At 34.0% G+C, this 24758-nt stretch overlaps 1 protein-coding gene across 7 annotated transcripts; it reads right to left on the bottom strand.

Annotated features, from left to right (window-relative positions):
- Window positions 1-554: 554 nt before the first annotated feature.
- On the bottom strand, window positions 555-24400 carry LOC149777790 (beta-1,3-galactosyl-O-glycosyl-glycoprotein beta-1,6-N-acetylglucosaminyltransferase-like). 7 transcript variants are annotated; one of them, XM_089938832.1, is made up of 4 exons: window positions 24270-24400; window positions 3115-3948; window positions 1390-1616; window positions 555-872 (listed from the first exon to the last, which is right to left on the bottom strand). In XM_089938832.1, exons 2-4 carry the CDS (start codon window positions 3906-3908, stop codon window positions 568-570), a joined length of 1326 nt encoding a protein of 441 aa, XP_089794958.1. In that variant the 5' UTR covers window positions 3909-3948; window positions 24270-24400; the 3' UTR covers window positions 555-567. The 7 variants fall into 7 exon arrangements, with proteins under 7 accessions (XP_089794958.1, XP_089794959.1, XP_089794957.1 ...); XM_089938833.1 differs by lacking the exon at window positions 24270-24400 and adding an exon at window positions 15966-16289; XM_089938831.1 differs by lacking the exon at window positions 24270-24400 and adding an exon at window positions 14118-15344.
- Window positions 24401-24758: the final 358 nt, after the last annotated feature.

The raw sequence follows: 24758 nt of genomic DNA, 5'->3' as shown, positions 1-24758 counted from the left end.
CTCGATATTGATGTTTGCTAAGTTAGCTAAGATGTACTTGAAGAAATGAATATCTAATTTGTACAATATCCTTTGTAGAGATATGAATTTGCGGTACATCAATAGAGTGCAAATGTTGATAATCTTGTTTAATCCGAGTGACATGGTGGTTCTATAAACATTTATTAAATACTGTAATTATGTTGGAAATGTATACATAGTCATCAAACCTTCGGGTGTAATAATAAAATGTCGTTCCTTGGTGGTAACATCCAGTTCTAATTTTGGATATCACAGAAGCCGTTATTCACAGCATCTTGCTCCTTTTTATCAGTTTTCATCGCAAGCTTTACAGTCTCGAAAATTAAATTTCACAACCCATCTATAATATATATAATAGAAAAACCGATAAGCACAAACTAAATGTTATTGCACAAAAATGTCAAAGTATAGCACAAGGTAGAATGAAAGACCATGATCAATGTCATTCAGTGACTTGAATTGATTAGGGCATGATAATTGCTGTTTTAAGAGAAAGTGTATTTTGAAAGGACATTCACAACTTGAGACGGTAGTTTAAATCATCGTTTATTTGACTGTGTATTTTACTATATCTGCTTTTTCATAAACAGAAGTGGTAATGTTCTGAATGCCCTCATATTCATTTCTTGTTTTATTGAAATAGAGTTCTTCCATGCAATCTAAGGTAAAACCTTGGTAGTTCCAATGGAACTTGTTGACGAAGAATTCATACGTTGTCCTCAGCAACGGAAGATCACCAATACCTAATATGCATATACCGCGGACAATCTTTCCATGACAAATAGTTCCAGTCCGCTGCGTCCATATTTTTACTCTGCTGAAATACCTGACTTCGTGGGACGGTTTTGATCCTGCAATATGCAAAAAAAAAACAACAAAATTAAACAAAATCAAAAAGATTTTTGATTTTTAACGAAGAGTAATTTAGTATGCTTCTGTTTGTTTTAGGTGAAATTGCTGCTTGTTGTATTTCGAAACTGAGCTCGATCCAAAGGAAACCCAAAGATATGAATTTACACCACTAATAATATTTACCTTGAAATTTAGCAGCATGATATTTTTTTGAAGGTTGAAATATTCTAGCTTTGCGATCTCAAAATGTTTGGGAACATGGGTCCGTCCCAACCAACTAGGAGCGAGAGGTTGGTTTATTCGTTTATCCGTGCAACTGATCATATTTTTGTTCAATAGTATACATTAAGTATTATCTTCCAGTCACATATATTATGTATTTAATTACCTAGCCATTTAAGAAACAGTCAAAAATTCAAATTAGATTGAAACTGACAACGTTTGCAATTGGCAAATTCTTTCCCTAATAAGTCAATACTGGTTGACAAAATATGTATGAAAATGTATTCGAATTACCATTATATTGCCCTCTAACACCAAGCTGGGGGTTATGGTTCAAGGTGGGAAAAAACGTTTCATCTGGAACTCGGGTCTTTTTTGTCCAAGTGTAGAACTCTTGTGCTGTGCGATTAGTGATGAGGAAATTGACGAAGTCTCTATTTGCTACAATGTGGACACTTCCTTTGAAAGGACGAATATTGTATGGTGGTTTTCCTGCGTCTTTCCATCGTGCATACCATCTTCTAGAGAATAAAAACTGCTTAAGCAAGATATAGTTCAAAACACGACGAGTCCTAACGAGGAACGTATATCCAAGATTCAAAATATCATTTCATGCACTATTTGCTAAGATACAGGGTATAATTTCAAGTACTATTTTTCAATTATATGATTTGTATAGCACCCCAAATTGGTATATTAAAAAGCCGACTCGGACACTTGCAGTAAATATAAACAAAACGTATATGTTCATGAGTAACAGTGTTTCCCATGAGGAACAGTGTTTCCCATGAGTCTGAAATAAAAACTGCAGTAAATGAGAAGATGTTGAAAACGACCAGAAATTAAGAAATGCACGATTCCAAAAAATGCACAAAACGATAAATCTAATTATTGCACCTGAATCACTTCCGGTTTCAGATGAAACAACCATAAATCTATGTATAACTCAGGGAAGTTATGCATTAAGGTGTTGAGACTGGTCATGCAAGAGAGAACATGCATTTAAAGGCTAAATCTGAAAATATACAGTTACAACTCCTGACGATAATAACCTTACCTGGCCAACATTTTGTTAGTTATTACACAAAACGTTTATCCGTAAAGTAACGACAGAATGAACAATCTTTAATAATGCAAATGTTAAGTAAAACGCCTTATACAGGGTAAGTGGAAAAGAATCATACACAGAAATGAAAATACCTTGAAAGTGCTTTCTCGATCAGTGAACATTTGGTGTGGGTCTTTTTTTAAAGGTGTCACTTGCATCACTGTACATTTTTATGATAGGATCATATATTCTAATACGACTAAAAAAAAAATGGAATTTTACACTGTAGTACAAGAAAACCCCGAATGATAAATCATGAAGAAGTTGTGTTGAAGGAACTGTTCATGACTTGTATGGATAGGTGCGTGAATACCTGTCCAGTTTTAAATATTTTCACTGTTATAGCTTAAGTGATTTTCTTCGAACTTCATTGGAAAAGGATTAACGATCAATTACGACTTGCAGTGGACATAGAGAAGTTTCTGTAGTACCTGAAAAATGCGTTGTCGTAAAATCAGGAAATCTGCGTTTGTGTGTGTATTCACGCATATATCTGTAAAGCTCTTTAGCTGAAACGTTAACTAATATGATGTTTAGGAGCAACCTATTAGGAGGGTAAAAATACTTTCCAATACATTCTTTTGGTGGAGTTTCTGTGAAAGAAAGCAACAACTGTAAATCGAGTCATAAGTTTGTCTAAGTAAGCCGGTTATCGTGGTAATTGTTAAATTTTGTTTAAGTAGCAAATATTACTTATCTCTTATAATCAGGTCGTCGGAAACATGTCAACAGTCTTTTCCTATATCGTAGTTATAAACTGAATATGGATTAGTGAGACAAAATTTGTTTTTCGTGAAGGTCATACATGACCATAATACAACAAGTTTACGAAAGGAACCAAAATTATTTTCCTGTATCTATCACAGCCGGGTTAACAATAGTAGAAGAACAACAATACTCGAAGTATTTACCTATCCGTACTGCCCGATATATCGTTGGCTCCATCGTACACAGTAAGTATTTTGACTAACTCGTAGTTTGTCCTGAGTGGAAATTCCTGACCAGTGAGGTTGATGAAGTATTTCCATGATTTGTGCTTTTGTAGCAATTCTGTCATGCACGACAATTCTGCATCTAAAACGGAAATTGTACCCCATCGGACAGAATGTAATTGCGATGCGATGAATACATTTTCAAAACAAGATGCAATGCATTTCATTGCCTCTTTCACGTCGCTTGCAGCTTTTCTGTCTAAGTGTATGCAATATATATTTTGAGGTCTGTATATCGCTCGAAGGAGTCTCTCCGCTTGGTAGACATCCTTATACATGACAATGCTGAAAGCCAACTGGAACAATTCTTCAACAGAATTTAGTGGACTCCTGATGTATCCTCTTATATTTCGAAAAGAGCTGCAGTTTTTGGTCATATTTATATACTCCTTGTCATTTATAGCTTTATGATTGAAGTTTTTCAAAAGTGTATACGTCTTGTTCATTTCGAGCGAATCTCCATCGAATAATTTTCTACAGTTGACAAGACTCACGGTTACTGGCGTTATCTTGTCTAGTAAAACTTCGGCATTTGTATAATTTGATAATAGCAAAAATGGAAAATTTCTTCGGATCTGAATGCCAGTCATTCTCTTCATGATATCAAAATTGAGAGAACCTGTTGAGAATACGTAGATGTATAAAGCACCGTATACAAGGAAAGATGTAAAAACTGTACCGATAAGAACAAAACAAAATCTGTTCAAATTCATCTTTAATTCACATGCTCTCTGTCTGCAGAATCATGACAACCTGAAAAGGAATCAAAGGAATGGTAATTAGACATTAATTCATTTTTATCACATTTACAGTATACAAGGTGCAAAGATTTGATGTAGAGTATCGGAATGCATTGTGGGATTACACTTAAAATGAATGTAGATCAGGTTTCAGTTTGCAATGCTTGCAGAATATTTCAGAATATTAAACATTGGCAAGCTAAACTATATGTGTGTGTGTGTGTGTGTGTGTGTGTGTGTGAAGATGATAGATTGGCAATGACACACTTGATATTGACAATGCCGAATGTTTGACCATATTCTTTTCTGAATTTGCTGGATATTTACAAATGATTTAGCTTTAGTTTCTTTTGAACAGGGTGTTCAAATCGCATAGGATACAAAAATAGGACATTTATAAACATCATATCATCTAAAGCAAAGGAGTAAGATCGTGTCAGTATGAACGGATTCCATTCCTTTAACGTGCCAGTAAATTAACTAGATATTATAAAATGTGATAAATTAACTAGATGTTATAAAATATGATACGACAGATACTACTTTAAGAAGGTGTGTCGAGTGATTAACTGGAGTGTGTAACGTGACGATATTAATGCCATGGGCTTGAAAATATCTTATCACAATACTCAGTTCATATAGATGAAACGAATATTATGTAGATGGATTGAAAAATGTCCGTGCAATATCCCTGTCTTTACCATTAAATATAAACAAAATTGTTATATGGTTTCCTGGAAATATTTATTGACTTGCTGATTGTTTGCATTTAAAATAGTAGTTAAATGTTGCTAAAACGTCATTATATATATATATATATATAATTTCTCAAATTAATAAATTCTACAGATCTTTTATGTTAGCGTGTAATCTCGTGTAACATTTTCCTATCTTTGATCCAATAATCAAGATACAGGTTCAAGCATATTATAGGACAAATGTCGATTACATATATAAAATATTATCATGTCCAACATAAAATGCGTTAAATGTTTGTCATAGCAATATTGACCGAAATGCTTTGTTAATACACTAATGCAACTTTGTTAACACAAACTGTCCTACCAACAGGTTCCCTAGAATGTACATGATACTTCCAGTTACAACCATTCCAGTTACAACCATTCCAGTTACAACCAAAAGGTTCCGCAGCTGGACATCTGGCTTAGAATGTACATGACAATTCCGGTTTCTATAAACAGGTTCTTACGGCCTGACATCTAATGTAGAATGTACATGACAATTCCAGTTACAAGTTACTACCTGTAGGTTCCCGCAGTCCGCATAGTCCGACATCCGACGTAGAATGTACGTCTCAATTCCAGTTACTACATACAGGTTCCTGCAGCACAACATGTGACGTAGAATGTACATATCAATTCCAGTTATTACCAGCAGATTTCCGAAGCCCAACAGCTGATGTGGAATGTAGATGACAATCCCAATTACACCCTATAGCTTCTCACAGCCTCAGCTATGACTTACGATAAAATTAAGTCCATACGGAACGAAAGCTAAGACTGATTAGCGTTAGGTGTGACCGTAAGGAGGAGGTCACACAACTATCTTCCTTGTAAGCATTTATCGTCATTATATCATCTGTTAAAGCAAACAAATAATGTTACAGGAGAGAGGGAGAGAATATGTGTAACTGGCCAATCAGAACCCTCTGTGCGTGAGTCATAGTTACACTGGTACTATCTATAGGCGTCTGCCTCTTTAATGCCACTCTGTGTTAAGACATCACCGTAGTCGTTTGTATATGTTAAAGTTATTGATAGTTAGAACATGGCGTTTCATCATATGTTTTAACTTAATAACACGAGAGAGAGAGAGAGAGAGAGAGAGAGAGAGAGAGAGAGAGATTTGAAAGGTCAAATGCATGGTGTGAACATTAGGAAGACTGTTCCATTTCTTGACATGTATACAAATTATTTACCTTTTGGAAAACGTTTCACTGTGTAATTCCAAGTTTTCAAAGCAAGGTCCCTATATCCAACATTTTATGCATACAATTCCTTTAGCGCACATAACCTTAGAATACACATTTAATTGAGTGATGCGTGTTTTGTTTGTTTTCTTGCGAATAGAAGGGGAAAAAAGCTTCTAACTGAAAAAGCATTCACACAATAATGCATTAATTTTACCATATGTCGGGTAATTTGGACGCTGGATTTAGTTCACCATTGAATATGAATAAAAATTAATAAAATCAAAGCAGCAATAATTTGGTATCTTCGAAGTGACCTGTTTATCTTGATATATATCGTATATCATTATATGTCTATTAATAGCAGAATTAGAGCAGCTTAATAGTATGCACGGTAATAGCCGAGGTATTTCGGTTGTGTATAATCCAAAATATGTGAACAGCCAACTAACCCAAGGGACATAAACACGAAATGCTTACTTGCTGACTTAGGTTTTTATATTCTTGCCGTTGTTTAATCAAATTTACAAAATACTGTAACACTTCAGCGAATAATTATGAACATTTTTTAAATTTTTGGAGTCGTTATTATTTCACTCCCAAGTATGCTTACATTTCACTTCAGTCCTTCAGGACTCACGGTACTAATTCAGTTCCCATAGTAAACCTATGCAAACACCATGATATTAAAAATTCAATAACTTAAATTTTTTGAGATTTCATGATCAGACCTATATTTATCAGTATAGATGAAACCTGGATGTCTGCTTCTGTGTTGAGAAAAGGATATGAACCGTGGCATTTTCTGGTCCTGCATGTGTCTGAAACATGTACTTTCAATTCCAAGCCAAAGAATCAGGTGCTAATTTTAGTAATGAGTGTTCAAAACACAAGACTGCTCAAAGACTGAAATTCCATCAATAAAACAATGTCTCTATTTTTATTTATACTTACAACTAGGATAAGCTCTCAAAAGATTTTTTTTTTCTAAAACATAACTTACATTATTAACCAATTCTGGTCAGCCAAACCCATCTATACTCTATTTTATGTTCACTCATTTCCAGGCTGGTTCCAATTTTTCCATATAATTAGTAATATCTTGTGTCCTATATCCACATCCACCCTTGAATTTCTTGACAGCAGTAGGAATAGTTCAATACATAAGTAAGCAATGTGCATAGTTCTACTTGTCAAAGATTACATTAGTGAATATTAAATTATGTATTAGCTTTATTTTAATATTTTTTTCTGATTTCCTTAAATAAAGCTCAATATTTAAATGTTGCCTGAAATACATCATTGCGCTTTAGGTGAACATGGACTTGCAACATAATTCAATATTCAGTAATTTAATCTTTGACAAACAGAACTATGCACATGGCTTACTTATGTATTGAACTTACTATTCCTAGGACTGTGAAGAAAATCAAGGGTGGATTGTAAGCAACCCACGGTCCACTTTGTAAAAACCTTACACAAATTTCCCTCTTCTTGCAAGAGGTTTGTGGGTTGGCGGATTGTACCTTCTTTCATGGTGTCCGCTTAATTTGGTTATCGTTATCTAGAGGTTGACCGCCCTCGATATTATTGCCCGGTTCGAGTAAATATAAATATAAGTGGTGAAACTTATAGGTGGAATAGATAGAGATCTGAGCATATATATAGAACAGAACAACACGAGCCCCCGTACATGTAAACAACAATTTAATCAATTACATAAAACAACTGTGAGAATTCATTGCATCAGGAATGTACTCTGCTTCTAGAAATAAAACTTTCACCGAATTACAAAACACAAATATATTTAAATAAAGTAACCGATCTGTTTTACTGATAGAATTAGTTCATCATAGGATTGAGTGAACAATCGAAGTCAATGCATTGTACAATTGCATAACCTGCTTCTCCAGTTCACTCCACTTCTACTGTAGCTGTTCCTTCGACTTCCCTCTGGCTTTCCTCTTTCGGCCCTCAACTCTGTGCGTAGCACGTAGATTCACAGATACCTGGATCTAAGGATAATACGTCACAGCATACGTCTAAGAATACGTCTCAGAGATAATACGTCACAGGATACGTATCAGAATACGTCTCAGAGATAATACGTCACAGAAGCTTTTTTCTCCCTTTTAAAAAAATAAATAGATGACCTAAATCTCTATTGTTTATGATATAGGGGTTTGCATTATCCCCTCCCGTTATCAGATCTTACTATCGGTGCTAAATAGATGCCAAGGCTATCAATCGGCCCCACATGTCCTATAACGATGCTAGTTAGTTTAATAGCTAATTCAGCACGCATTAACACCACACGAGACATAACGATTCCGAGCCAGCCTCAATTTACACAAGTGAATGAATAAAATACATTAGATGCCTTACTACGTCATATTCAGCGATTACACACATTCAAGTCTATACATACATGAAATCACGCTTCATGGATTAACAACGTTAATTTCAGCCAATGCACTCTCAAACTTAATCATACGTGAAATCTTCTAAATTCGGTGAATTTACATGGATTCTCGTAACTCATATTAACTAATGTAATGCATGAAATTCTTAGGACCTAAATCTTATGCAAACAAGACGAAAAATTCAAACAATTCATCAAACGTATCTAAAGAAGATTAATGTACGACTTCCTATGCATAAACTCAACACAGTTATACTTCCTGAACAAATAGGTATACGAATGTAGCAAATAGATGCATGCAAATATAAGTAAATAAATTCAGCAAAGCATTATATATGGGCATCAACACATTACATGTAATTGTAACAAATAACTTTGAGTTTTCAAGCGTTCCTAGCTTCTACCGCCAAATTTCTTCGTCAGTTTTCCTCGACAACAGTTTTCTTGGACTACAGTTTTACGAGAGAACTTTTCCCAAATTTACTCTTGGAGTCTTCATACACTTGTTTTTCTTGCAGATAAGCTTAGACTGATGCGAATTTCGAAGAAGACAATATTTAATGCCCAAAGAGTTTCGTGTGAAACACGCGCCCTTAATTTAGCGAAACCAATCAGAATCAAATATATCTGCCGCCTTTATCCCGAGGCGCCAAAGTCGTGGTCAACATGGCCTGGTAGTTTGAGTAACAGTGTTCTGGAATTCAATTCCGACATTTTCACAATGGAATCAAAGTTAGCTTTTTTCTCCACCAGTCTTATGTTGGCTAAATAAACGAATGCATAATTAAGAATAAAATTCTCCCCTCGAAACGACATTACCGGCCATGGCAGTATGGCGATTTGATACGCGCCTGTCCCCATAAATCTAATTAATTGTTCTCTGGCCCAAGTTAATATGCACTTCATAGATCGCCAGAAATTTGCCCCTTCACATGGATATAGGAAAAATGGGAACATAAAATAGAGTATATATGGGTTTGGCTGACCAGGATTGGTTAATAATGTAAGTTATGTTTAAGGACGAAGAATCTTCTGAGAGCTCAAACTAGTTGTAAGCGAAAAAATTAGAGACATTATTTTATTGATGGAACTTCAGTCTTTTAACAGTCTTGAGTTTGAATTACTTTTTAATAAAATTAGCACGTGACTCGTTGGTGCAGGTCCAGACGATGTTGCTGCTCATGTCCTTTCCTCAACGTAGAAACTGACATCCAGGTTTCATCTGTACTGATAAATATAGCTTTGATCACGAGCACTCAGATATTGTAAGTTATTGAATTTTTAATATCATGGTGTTTGCATAGGTTTACTATGGAAACTGAATTAGTACCGTGAGTCCTACAGCAATCCATACTACAACTAAACTATACAGTTATCGTGCAGCATTGCTGCAGATACTGAATCAGGACAAATATTAAATTAATTTAGGTTTTTTAATCTCCTTAAGGTATTGCATCACTGACTGGGTCATCAACTGGTAATTTCATTATTTTGCAGCCCTTAAGATAATCATTGCAGTTTTTCTCTGAGTTTACCATGAAATCGGCCAATCAATGAAAAATGTTACCTGCACTAGCGTTCCAGTGATCGTATTGAAAAGCATGAGTAAATTAAAAATTAAAATAATGTAACATTAGCTTTGCTGATTCGTAATATCATGTGTTTGAACTGGAACCTAACACCAGCAAAACGCTACAAGTGCAGTTGAACTAATAAGCAATGTGCTTTATTTTAATTTATGATAAAAATTAAGGGAATTAAGTTAGGGTACTAATATCTAGAAAAGATTTATTTTATGTACATTAACCAATATGAAAGGAATTTATTTAGTGTAATAATTACCTAGAAAAATGTTTATTTTATATGTATTACCTAATATCTACAAGTCTATCATTAAAATTCATTGTTCGTTCTATCCCGATATTTTATCATCTGCAACCCTATTAGAAATATTCAAAAAATATGTTTATCAATCATAAACATTTTGCTGTTTCCTCTTCAGTGAGCGACTCGTGATATGATTGATTAACCGTTGCATTAAAGGCATACATTAAAGGTTGTAAACGACATATAATTTGAAAGAGGGCTTCCTTTAGCTTGATAATTTGTTATAAGGTTCGGTGTATTGAAACCGAATATGGCATTTACCTACGATATAAATAAACATGGACTATCTGGGACAATATAGTTCAAAACTAGAAGGGAAAATTATACATGATATAGTTAATGAGATGTTGTATTTCCATATACTAAGAAATGCAAGACCGATAAACGTCACGTGTCTGTTGTCTCAGTACAGTATGGATTGTTTCGATTAGGAGTGCTGTAAATTTTCACCTTATGTGCCATAAATATGTCATTATTGACCACAAAATTAAGATATATCCAAATTGGTCCTGAAAACATATGCTGACTCATAAAACAATGATGTATAAGATCCAAATTTATCTGTTATTCATTTCACCTTTTTTTCAAGTTCGATATCAATGCAGTGATCACATTATTGTAAATATAGTCACAGACGAGGCAACCTACATTAGGTATCAACTTTTGGCAACAACAAAAGTCATCTGTGTTGATAACTTAAGAGGACGACATGACAATATTTTCTTAAATACTTGGCAGAGATGGACTAAAATTGGGAGGTAGTGAAGAGATACAGGTACTACAACTACTCCAAGCAATACTACTAGTAATAATAACAACAACAACAACAATAATATTGATTCACAAGTAAACTTTTCAAACAAATGATTGCAGTTTATGTCATATACTTTTGGTATCATAAAATTAATTATAAAATCAAGAAGTATTGATGCTATGAAATATTAAAAATATACCTTTAGTAAGAATTAAAAAAAAAAAAACATTCCTTCGGAGGATAACATCACACGGTTTGCGTTAAAATATGCATCAGCCCATGATTTATATTGTCTGATTTGTAAAATATATCTTATTCATTGTTTGGTTTCAAAACTTTTCCAAAAATAAAACCTGGATCTTCTATCATAAAAGATATTGATATAAAATTATTTTCAAGGTCAGTTCCATGTCTTGATTACGATTAGAACTCTGTGTGAATACGGCAACGTACAATACAAATGCAACAAGGTTTTCAAAAATAAAGATGATATTACAGATGTTATGAGACAAGTGTTAATATCAGTTTATATTAGTTAATTTAAGAAGGTAGACATAACATAGATAAGACAAGGGATGAGTCAATTAAGAAGGTAGACATAACATAGAAAATTCAGGAGATAAGTCAATTAAGAAGGTAGACATAACATAGAAAAGTCAAGAAATAGGTCAATTAAGTCAAATAATCAGTCAAATAAGAAGGTAAACAACAAAGAAAGCACAATCAAAATTAGGCACAAAAAATTATAAATACAATACAATAACTCAACTAGCAATAGTCAAATAAAAAAGGTAAAAGTACAATAAAACAACTCAACTAGTAATAGTCAAATAAGAAAGTAGTCATAGCGATGAGTTTTGATGAGCGATGCATCCAAACGATGATTCATCTGAAGGAAGTGACTTCTAGTATAAATTGGAGAGAGAGAGAGAGAGAGCACTCGTTAAAGAAAACATGGACTCGGTAGATGCAACGTAATACATTTCACACACACACTCACACGCACACACACACGCACGCACGCACGCACACACACACACACACACACACATATATATATATATATGGTGTGTGTCGTGTGTACAAAGTCATCAGATATCAGTAATAAGTCAGAAACATTGCCCATTTCGACCTGCAGGTGGATGCGACTAATCTCGGAGTTGTATTGATGGAGACAAGTGTACACTTATATGAGAAATGTACTCACGATTCATCTAGCTGATCCCCATTATCACAGTATTAAATAAGTTCCAATACCATAAATGCATCATTTCATCTTGTTGGTGGCGGTCGCCTTGACGCCAATGAGATTATTTCAAAACTAGTCGTGTTTATATGGACCACTGCGTCTCCAGCTATGCATTGGGTTTCTTGCTTTGATTTCCTATAGGAAGGTTGGATTATTAAATATACCTGGCTTATCTTCCCACGCTGCTACAGCTTTACTCTGAATAATTTCTGCTGGATAATATAAAGAAGGTCTTTGTCCTTGGGTCAGCAATGTCGAAACGGTATATTAGTTAAATGCAACTATGTAAAGAGATGAAGTATACAAATGTAATAAATTCAGATAGATGTATTAAAATTTTGAAACTACGCAAACAGCATTGTGTCACAGTATCACGGTTTACCAATCTCTATTCTTATGGTCTAGTCATGCGGGAAATATAATTACAGCTAATGGTTTTTGATGTAATAATGACTACACGGACTTGCAGTTTTACACTTTTCAATCGTTTCGGTTACTGTTTAAATAGCTAAACTTTCTTAATCGAAATAGACTAACACAGGTAAGTTTCAAACGTATTCGTCATAAAATCTGCTTTATGCGGATTGACATGTATATTCTGTACGTTCATACTAGTGCCATGAATATTGTTAGGGATGCACAACACAAATCAAGATAAATTTAAACAATTTCAGGAGAGACTTGAACCCTTGTTACATTGTTCGAATTGAAGAGTCTTCTAACATCTATCCACTATGACCAGCAAAGTGAAGAAGCAAACGTAATGTTAGGAACGGTCACAGATATAATTAAAGGCGTTTTAAACTAAATTGCTTGACTATTGTAGAATCTGTTAAAATATTCCAAAAATGAAAAAGTAAAATAAAATGTGCGTGAAAATTTCAGATAAAGCTAAATGGCCACAAGGTGCCGAATACGGATATGACACAAGATTCCGTCAATACAAGATAAAACATTATAACTAATTAATTAATTAATTATAATTATAATCATTAATTAATTATAACTAATTTGTTTCCTCAGAGGCATAACGTTACTAAACTATATCATCCGTTCAAATTAACTTAGTTGTAAACGGGCTTGTAAGACAGATGATATAAAATCATAATATTATAATTAAAACAAGGTTTAGGTTTTGGAATTGACATATACATCTGATAATTGTCCTATAAAGTTATGGTATAGAGGCTAATAAGTGGAAAGTTGTAAACCCGAAAGTATGTATGAATCCATACATATATCTCTATATCGCACAAGAAGCAACGAGAAAACATGCTTGTATTTCGTTTTGTTTTTTAACGGCAAAACAAACAGACTGAGTGAGTAGAGATACTCTAGCTTGATGCTTTCTAATGCTGGTAAAATTTTAATTCACAGGTATTTGTTTCTTTGGTTTCTAATTCCACTCCCATATATCTGCAGGAATGAAATGACACGAAGTTAAGCACTAAAACAATACAGACATTAACATTTGACGATACATTTTAACGGGGATGTATGCCTGAGTGTTTTTATTGATTTTGGTTTCAACAAATCAAACAAATGAGCTATTGAATTTATTGAAGAAGGTAGCATGGGATGATTTTTTTAAACCTTTCTGGTTAGTAGAAAGAGTTCCATTCTTAAGTCCTCTTTCCAGAACAGAGCTATCGGGGTGCTTCCAAAGGGCATTTATATTATCAATCCGCCCGATGACACATGCAGAGTGAGCGATGGTTAGTCCTGTCATATATTAGCCGTCTATATGTACAACTTTTTTAGTTAGTATTCAAAATAGCCTACAAGGATTAGCTAATGCCTATTGTTCTAATATGCATGATGATGTATGAATTTTCAGCTAGGTTTGATTGTTATTTTTAATATGAGTAGTATGAAGCAAAACAAATTACACTTACATTTCATTATGGTTCTATCACGTTTACAATATTAGGCATGCTCACCTGGATTTTGACGTACCGCACATTAGTTCCGTTGATTCATGCTTATTGGTGTCCATTACCAATGCAGCAGAACATTTCTGATTTGGATGGGTTTAGTCACCTTTACGTTGTTTAGCCTCTTGGCTTTAGATTGTTATGAGAGGAACGGGTTTGTTTGTTGTTCTTCCAGGTACAAGACGACAACTGACCCGGAATTGTCTGTAAATAGAAACCGGATCTCCTGTGTATGAGTTCAACGTACAAACCACTGAGTCACCGAGTCTCTCAGGTAATGGTTAACATTTAAACTACTGAGTCACTGAGCCTGTAAAGCACTGTTTTACATACAAATGAATCACTTTACTCCAATTGACTCATTAAGAATCGCTTTACTCCATTTGACTCATTGAGTATCATATAAGCTGCTTCCTTTTCTATTAGGGAATTATTTCATCACGGTCAGTGTTTCTATCAAGGAATTATCTCATGACTGTATGTATTTTGATATATGGTGGAAACATCCAAAATTTTATTTATCACACATGGTAATAGGTCGATAACAACACTTCATAATTTCTTTTTGTTTTATCAGTTGATTTACAACTATTAATTTAAAATTATTTTAATTTTAGAATGTGCTATTTCAGATGTATAGTTTCATCGTAAAATACCTAGTATGGGCCAGATTCCTTTACGGAAAAGCAATCAATTTATAGAACCCACAAATTGGTATTTGCTTCGCTTTTATGTCCTAATTTACACAATCCACATATTATTTTTAATATATTAATGTTCACGATACACAAATGAGCAATTATTGTAGGAAATAACTGGCAATGTGTTAATGCACTCAATATTTGACCATATTCTTTCTTGAATTTACTGGATATTTACAAATAATTTAGCTTTAGTTTCTTTTGTAATCGCATAGAATACAAAAATAGGACATTTATAAACATCATATCATCTAAAGGAAAGGAGTAAGATCGTGTCAACATGACCGGATTCCATTCCTTTAACGTGCCAGTAAATTAACTAGATATTATAAAATGTGGTAAATTAACTAGATATTATAAAATGTGATAAATTAACTAGATATTATAAAATATGATACGACAGATACTACTTTAAGAAGGTGTGTCGAGTGATTAACTGGAGTGTGTAACGTGACGATATTAATGCCATGGGCTTCAAAATCTCTTATCACAATACTCAGTTCATATAGATGAAACCAATATTATGTAGATGGATTGGAAAATGTCCGTGCAATATCTCTGTCTTTACCATTAAACATTAACAAAATTGTTATATGGTTTCCTGGAAATATTTATTGACTTCTGATTGTTTGCATTTAAAATAGTTAAATGTTGCTAAAAGGTAAATAATACATTTATATATATATATATATATATATATATATATATATATATATATATATATATATACACACACTTTCTCAAATTAATAAATACTACAGATCTTTTATGGTAGCGTGTAATCTCGTGTAACATTTTCCTATCTTTGATTAAATAGTCAAGATAAAGGTTCAAACATATTATCGGACAAATAGCGATTACAGATATAAAATAGTATTATGTCCCACAGAAACTGCGTTAAATACATGTCATAGCACTATTGATCGAAATGCTTTGTTAATACACGGATGCAACTTTGTTAACACAAACTGTCCTACCAACAGGTTCCCTAGAATGTACATGATACTTCCAGTTACAACCATTCCAGCTACAGACAAAAGTTTCCGCAGCTGGACATCTGGCTTAGAATGTACATGACAATTCCGGTTACTATAGACAGGTTCTTACGGCCCGACATCTAATGTAGAATGTACATGACAATTCCAGTTACCACCTGTAGGTTCCCGCAGTCCGCACAGTCCGATATCTGACGTAGAATGTACGTCTCAATTCCAGTAACTACATACAGGTTCCTGCAGCACAACATGTGACGTAGAATGTACATATTAATTCCAGTTACTACCAGCAGATTTCCGGAGCCCAACAGATGATGCGGAATGTAGATGACAATCCCAATTACAACCTATAGCTTCTCACAGCCTCAGTTATGCCTTACGATAAGATTAAGTCCATACGGAACGAAAGCTAAGACTGGATAGCGTTAGGTGTGACCGTAAGGAGGAAGTCACAGAAATATCTTCCTTGTAAGCATATATCATCATTAGATCATCTGTTAAAGCAAACAAATGATGTTACAGGAGAGAGATACAGAGAGACAGAGAGAGTATGTTTATCTGGCCAATCAGAACCCTCTGTGCGTGAGTCATAGTTACACTGGTACTATCTATAGGCGTCTGCCTCTTTGATGCCCGTCTTTGTTAAGACATCACGCCTGTGCCGATTCAAGATGGCGGGTCGTCTCTGGGGTCACGGTGACCTTGCATAAGAGATTGACTCTAGCCTGCGAGATGTTTATACATCAAACATGGCTTGTAATAATAATATCTTTGTTTATACACGACTTACAAACTGTGGTTGAGCAAACGTGATACACACAAACACACAGATGCCTGAACATGTCATATATCGAAAGAACGAATTCGTACTGAAACCCCTTCCTAAAATATCACGATATAGATAATATTGTACAAAACAGAACTTGTGTATCTAAACTCCATGCATTTTGCGTCAGATATTAAATCATTGACGTCTCTTCGAATGTCTTCTTTTTCTCAGAGCATTGCATATGTTTTTGGTACCTGGACTTGTCCTATTGCGACAAAAACAACATCTTAACGTTTTTAGAAGACAATAATTTGATTTAGTAATTCAAGATGACACAGAGAGATATGATAATGAGCATAATTAGGATTGTGTGGTCTGGTTAATTGGGGGAATATACCATATTCCTGTTTCTGAAGGATCAAAGTTTAAAATGCACCGTCATCAACAGTGTAAATATCTTCTGTTATGTATACGTAAATTGTCCATGGTCCATGGGTGTGGATTGTAATGATCATTTCGTAAAACAACATAATATAAAGTTAATTTTGTTCATGAGTGTAGAATAACCTTTAAGATAAGTTTTGTAAACTTGAATTTGAGTTCAGGACTTGGGCTTTTCCCCTTGGAAATTATTATCATGTCATTTACTAAAATTTGATTTAAAAACCTGACCTAATTTATAGCTTCCAATGTTCTGGAAATGAACCTTTGACCCCTCATCCTGGTTCTCTTACTGATTCTTGGGTTTTTAATATAAAAGATGTTTACATCAGACTTATGTATTTCTATATTTTCATCTGTGTACTATAATGAGTGACCGCTCCGGTGGGATAGTGGTTAGAGCGTCCGCCTCGGATGAGGGAGGTCATGGGTTGGATTCCCGGCCGAGTCATACCAAAGACTTACAAAAATGGTAATAATAGCTGTATCGCTTGGCGCTCAGCATTAAGAGGTTAGTGTTAGAACTGGTCGGCCTGGTGTCAGAATAATGTGACTGGGTGGGACATGATGCTACATGTCTGCGGCATGATGCCCCAGTGCTAGACATCACTATAAACTGCCACACTGCAGACATCGTAGCGATATGACTGACAAATAGTTAAAGCTACATTAAAAATCCAAATCACACACTATAATGAGTCTTCTAATTGTCTTCAATTAAAATTTGATTACTCATTTGCATTACAAAATAGCTCGATGACTTTTGGAGCAAATCACTATTTTCGAATTGCTGTGAATGCATTCGAGGACATTCTGGATTATATCATTGTGATACATCACTACTATTGACACATTAGCACAATCACGTTTGCTGACAAATCATCACATTCAATACTGGAATATATTAAGAACATTGTACACTTTTTGACTTGTGATAGAGATTTTAGGATCATTGAGGATTTCATTCGTAACACTGTAAGTTCCTTATAGATTTTCACTTCGTATTCTAAGCAAATAAATTAGTTGGTGATTGTAACTAAACTTGTTATTTTTTTTTTTCACTGTTACATTGAATAAGATCATGGAGTGGTAACATTTGTAAAACTTACAAATCATTGCACAAATGAGTTTAATACACTCATTTGAACATCAAATCTTTTTTGGCAATAATAGGCGTACATTCTTAAATTGCCATAGATTCCTCATATATCTCAAAGCCAAATTATTTCTCTTTAGTTGCACAAGGGGGATTTGCTTTCTCTGGATTCATTTATTTAGAGATTACTTGTACTACTTTGACCTCCCTGGGGTCATCATATATTAGGCGCATTCGCTTCAGTGAAGCTTCTATCCAATCATGGTTATATTTTATCACTTTTACAAAATGTTACTATTTAAAAATATGCCATACTTGAAGAAAATTGGTCTTAATAATGATAAAGACTATTTCAACAAATGCACTGCCACTAGCTCAGTAATATAAAAGAAGTTTCTTCTGTGCCGAGTATGCCATGCGATTCTTCGTGGTTGTACTTTACATAGGGAACATATGATATAACATGATCCGTCATTTAGACCACCATTTTCTAAGATCAACTGAACTCTACAGGACAAGTGGTACTAATTATAGGACACACGGTACTAATTCAACTCCAATAGTAAACATATGGAAACACCATCATATTCAAAATTCAATAATTTGACATTTCCGGGTGCTGATGATGAGACCTATAATTATCCATGCACATCTAACGTTGGTGCAAGCTTATGTGTGGAGAACACCATATGAGCCGCTGCATTTTGTTTACATACATGTGCATAAAACACGTTATTGATTCTGCACCAAATGAATCAGGTGCTACTTTCATTATTGAGTACTCCTGAGTCAAGCCTGTAAGAATGCTAAAATTCCATCAGTAGAAATTTGTCTATATTTTTTTTTAAATTACATATTGGATAAGCTCTCAAAAGATATTATTACTAAAATTTTAATTTTCATTGTTAACCAATTATGGACCACCAAACCCGTAAATACTCTATTATCATTTCTAGACTGGTTCACAGTTCTTCCGTATAATTAGTACCGTGTGCCCTATATGGAAAAATGGGAACCAGTCTGGAAATGGGTGAACATAAAATAGAGTATATGTGGGTTTGGGTGACCAGGATTGCTTAATAATGTAAGTTATGTTTGAGGAAAAAGAAAATTTTGAGAACCTATCCTAGCTGTAAGTGAAACAACATATACATTGTTTTAGTGATGGGATTTCGGCCGTTTAACAGTCTTGAGCTTGGAACATTCATTACTAAAATTATTACCTGACTCTTTGGAATTGAAAGCACATGTTTCAAACACATGCAGGTCCAGAAAATGCCGCGGCTCATATACTTTCCTCTACACAGAAGCTGTCATTAAGGTTTCATCTATTCTGATAAACATAGGTTTGATCATGTGCACTCAGAAATTTGAGGCTAATGAATTTTTAATATCATAGTGTTGGCATAGGTTTACAATGAGAACTGAATTAGTACCGTGAGTCCTATAGACAGCTTCAACAATACAGTGACTCCACATATGCAAGTGCAATTAACTTTATTATAAATTTAATCATATGGCTCTATTTGTGGATAACAAACAAATTTAATGCATTTTGTAAACCACAGAATGGCTTTCAGTAGGATATTAAACAAATATTCAGATATATGGACCGTTACCAAGAAGAGGGAGGGGGAACAATGTGTAGATTTGACTGTGTTAGGTTGTGTTGCACCTTTGCTTATATCTAAGCAATACATATATACAATGTAAACAATTTACCATTTACAGAGTAATTATAGTAAGCAATATGATATTTCCTAGTTGTGTTTGAAACAAAATGCTTCAGATATGATCACTTAGGTCTCTTCCGCCATGCTCAATGGCGATGACATTCTATGACTTTGTATTCCACTAATTTCTTTGAGTGAATGTTTTGAAACTTCATATTTTGCATCCTAAAGGACTTATGTCTACCTTACTTTAGTTTTAAATTATATGTCTTCTGGGAGGAATTGTAGGTAACATTTGTCATTTAAATATCTTCGTCTGTAATAATACATGCACATATAGATGGTCACCTTGATATTTTTAATTCGTTATTTTATAATATGACAAGACTGGTTTCAGTATTATCTGAAGATAGTTATATGGTGATATTAAAAAAGATGATTCTTATTAGAAAGCTTTATTTTAATATTTTTTTCTGATTTTCTTAAATAAAACTCAAATATTTAAATGTTGGTTGAAATGCACCATTGAGCTTTAGATTAGCATGAATTTGCAATACAATTTAATATTCACTAATTTAATCTTTGACAAACAGAATTTTGCACATTGCACATATGACTGTAAAGAAAATCAAGGGTGGATTGTAGGCTATCAGTCGGCCCAACATGTCCTATCACGACCCTAGTTAGTTTAATGGCTAATTCGTCACGCATTAACACCACATGATGCATAACGGTTCCGAGCCAGCCTCAGTTTACACAAGTGAATGAATAAAATACATTACATGTCTTACTACGTCATGTTCAGCGAATACACACATTCAAGTCTATACATACATGAAATCACGCTTCATGCCTTAACAACGTTAATTTCAGTCAATATACACTCAACCTAATCATAAGTGAAATCTTCTAAATTCGGTGAATTCTCGCGTACTCTCGTAACTCATGAACTAATGTAATGCATGAAATTCTTATAACCTAATTCTTATGCAAACAAGACGACAAATTCAAACAATTCGTCACACTTATCTAACGAAGATTAATGTACGACTTCCATTGCATAAAATGTACACAGCTATACTTCATGAAGCAAATTGATATACGAATGTAGTAAATAGACTCATGCAAATATAAATAAATACGTTCAGCAAAGCATTATATATGGGCATCAACAAATTACTTTGAGTTTTCAAGCGTTCGGCGCTCCTACCGCCAAATTTGTTCGTCGGTTTTCCTCGACAAGTCCTCTTGGACAACAGTTTTACGAGAGAATTTCTCCCAAATTTACTCTCGAACTCTTCTTCACTTGTTTTTCTTGCAGAAATGCTTAGACTGATGTGAATGTCGATGAAGACAATATGTAATGCCCAAGGAGTTTCGTGTGAAAGACGCGCCCTTAATTTAGCGTAACTAATCAGAACCAAATATACCTGCCGCCTTTTTCGCGAGGCGCCAAAGTCGTGGTCAACTTGACCTTGTAGTTTGAGTAACAGGGTTGTGGAATCTTTCAATTTTGACATTTACACAATGGAATCGAAGTTAGTTTTGTCTCCGCCAGTCTTCCGTTGGCTAAATAAATGAATGCTTAATTAAGAATAAAATTCTCCCCTCGAAACGACATTACCGATCATGGCAGTATGGCGATTTCTTTTTTATACGCGCCTGTCCCCATAAATCAAATTAATTGTTCTCTGGCCCAAGTTAATGTGCACTTCATAAATCACTAGAAATTTGCCCCTTCACATGGATATATGAAAAATGGGAACATAAAATTGAGTATATATGGGTTTGGCGGACTAGGATTGGTTAATAATGTAAGTTATATTTAAGGGAAAAGAATCTTCTGAGAGCTTAAACTAGTTGTAAGTGAAAAAATTATAGATATTTTTAGTGATGGAACTTCAGTCTTTTAACAGGCTTGAGTTTGGATTACTTATTACTAAAATTAGCACGGGACTCGTTGGTGCAGGTCCAGAAGATGCTGCGGTTCATGTCTTTTCCTCAACATTGAAACTGACATCCAGGTTTCATCTATAGTGATAAATATAGCTTTGATCATGAGCACTCAGATATTGTAACTTATTGAATTTTTAATATCATGGTGTTTGCACAGGTTTACTATGAAAACTGAATTAGTACCGTGAGTCCTACAGCAATCCATACTACAACTAACATATACAGTTATCGTGCTGCGTTGCTGCAGATACTGAATCAGGACAGATATTAAATTAATTTAGGTCTTTTAATCTCCTTAAGGTATTGCATCACTGACTGGGTCATCAACTGGTAATTGCATTATTTTGCAGCCCTTAAGATAATCATTGCAGTTTTTCTCTGAGTTTACCATGAAATCGGCCAATCAATGAAACATGTTACCTGCACTAGCGTTCCAGTGATCGTATTGAAATACATGAGTAAATTAAAAATTAAAATAATGTAACATTAGCTTTGCTGATTCGTAATATCATGTGTATGTATGTATGTATGTGTGTGTGTGTGTGTGTGTGTGTGTGTGTGTGTGTGTGTGTAAACTGGAAATATTGTGTTTGTTAATTTGTGAATCAGTCAGATTGAACATAAAGGCTAGCAATTTAAGGCACCAACAAAACGCTACATGTGCAGCCGAACCAGTAAGTAATGCGCTTTATTTTAATTTATGATAAAAAATTAAGGGAATTAAGTTAGGGTAATAATATCTAGAAAAGATTCATTTTATCTAAATTAACCAATATGAAAGGAATTTATTCAGTGTATTCAATGTAACAATTATCTAGAAAATGTTTATTTTATATATTTATTTTATTAACTAATATCTACAAGTCTATCTTAACATCATTAAAATTCATTGTTCGTTCTATCCCGATATTTTATCATCTGTAACCCTATTAGAAATATTCAAAAAATATGTTTATCAATCATAAACATTTTTCTGTTTCCTCTTCAGTGAGCGACTCGTGATATGATTGATTAACCGTTGCATTAAAGGCATACATAAAAGATAGTGATTTGAAAGAGGGCTTCCTTTAGCTTGATAATTTGTTATAAGGTTCGGTGAATTGAAACCAAATATGGCATTTACCTACGATATAAACATGGACTATCTGGGACAACATAGTTCAAAACTAGAAGGGAAAATTATACATGATATAGTTAAAGTGATGTTGTATTTCCACATACTAAGAAATGCAAGACCGATAAACGTCACGTGTCTGTTGTCTCAGTACAGTATGGATTGTTTCGATTAGGAGTGCTGTAAACTTTCACCTTATGTGCCATAAATATGTCATTATTGACCACAAAATTAAGATATATCCAAATTGGTCCTGAAAACATATGCTGACTCATAAAACAATGAAGTATAAGATCCAGATTTATATGTTATTCATTTCATCTTTTTTTCAAGTTTGATATAAATGCAGTGATCACATTATTGTAAATATAGTCACAGACGAGGCAACCTACAGTAGGTATCAACTTTTGGCAACAACAAAAGTCATCTGTGTTGATGACTTAAGAGGACGACATGACAATATTTTCTTAAATACTTGGCAGAGATGGACTAAAATGGGGAGGTAGTGAAGAGATACGGGTACTACAACTACTCCAAGCGATACTACTAGTAATAATAACAACAACAACAACAATAATATTGATTCATAAGTAAACTTTTCAAACAAATGATTGCAGGTTATGTCATTTCCTTTTGGTATCATAAAATTAATTATAAAACCAAGAAGTATCGATACTATGAAATATTAATAATATTTAGTAAGAATTTAAAAAAAAAAAAAACATTCCTTCGGAGCATAACATCACACGGTTTGCGTTAAAATATGCATCAGCCCATGATTTACATTGTCTGATTTGTAAAATATATCTTATTCATTTTCTGTTTTTAAAACCTTTCCAAAAATAAAACCTGGATCTTCTATCATAAAAGACATTGAAATAAAATTATTTTCAAGGTCAGTTCCATGTCTTGATTACGATTAGAACTCTGTGTGAATACGGCAACGTACAATACAAATGCAACAAGGTTTTCAAAAATAAAGATGATATTACAGATGTTATGAGACAAGTGTTAATATCAGCTTATATTAATCAATTTAAGAAGGTAGACATAACATAGAAAAGTCAAGCAATTATATAAATTGGAGAGAGAGAGAGAGAGAGAGCTTGTTAAAGGAAACATGGACGCGGTAGATACAACGTAATACATTTCACATACACACTCACACGCACACATACACGTACGCACGCACACAGACACACAGACACACACACACACATACATATATATATATATATATATATATATATATATATATATATATATATATATATAGGGGGGTGTGCGTTCATAGACATCAGATATCAGTAATAAGTCAGAAACATTGCCCATTTCGACCTGCAGGTGGATGCGACTAATCTCGGAGTTGTACTGATAGAGACAAGTGTACACTTATATGAGAAATGTACTCACGATTCATCTAGCGTGATGCCCATTATCACAGTATTAAATAAGTTCCAATACCATAAATGCATCATTTCATCTTGTTGGTGGAGGTCACCTTGACGCCAATGAGATTATTTCAAAACTAGTCGTGTTTATATGGACCACTGCGTCTCCAGCTATGCATTGGGTTTCTTGCTTTGATTTCCTATAGGTAGGTTGAATTATTAAATATACCTGGCTTATCTTCCCACGCTGCTACAGCTTTACTCTGAATAATTTCTGCTGGATAATATAAAGAAGGTCTTTGTCCTTGGGTCAGCAATGTCGAAACGGTATATTAGTTAAATGCAACTATGTAAAGAGATGAAGTATACAAATGTAATAAATTCAGATAGATGTATTAAAATTTTGAAACTACGCAAACAGCATTGTGTCACAGTATCACGGTTTACCAATCTATATTCTTATGGTCTAGTCATGCGGGAAATATAATTACAGCTAATGGTTTTTGATGTA

This window comes from Sinohyriopsis cumingii, chromosome 17 (assembly GCF_028554795.1).
Source record: "Sinohyriopsis cumingii isolate HCF-2022 chromosome 17, ASM2855479v2, whole genome shotgun sequence".
Taxonomy (NCBI): Eukaryota; Metazoa; Mollusca; class Bivalvia; order Unionida; family Unionidae; genus Sinohyriopsis; species Sinohyriopsis cumingii.
Note: the sequence above shows the minus strand (reverse complement) of the source record. Positions and strands in the feature narration are given on the sequence as shown.

Coding starts and splice junctions, on each gene's coding strand:
- LOC149777790 (XM_089938832.1), bottom strand. CDS start 3,908: ATGAATTTGAACAGATTTTGTTTTGTTCTTATCGGTACAGTTTTTACA. Junction 1,617..3,114: donor ATATCGGGCAGTACGGATAG/GTAAATACTTCG, acceptor TTTATTCTCTAG/AAGATGGTATGCACGATGGA. Junction 873..1,389: donor TGTTAGAGGGCAATATAATG/GTAATTCGAATA, acceptor TGCATATTGCAG/GATCAAAACCGTCCCACGAA.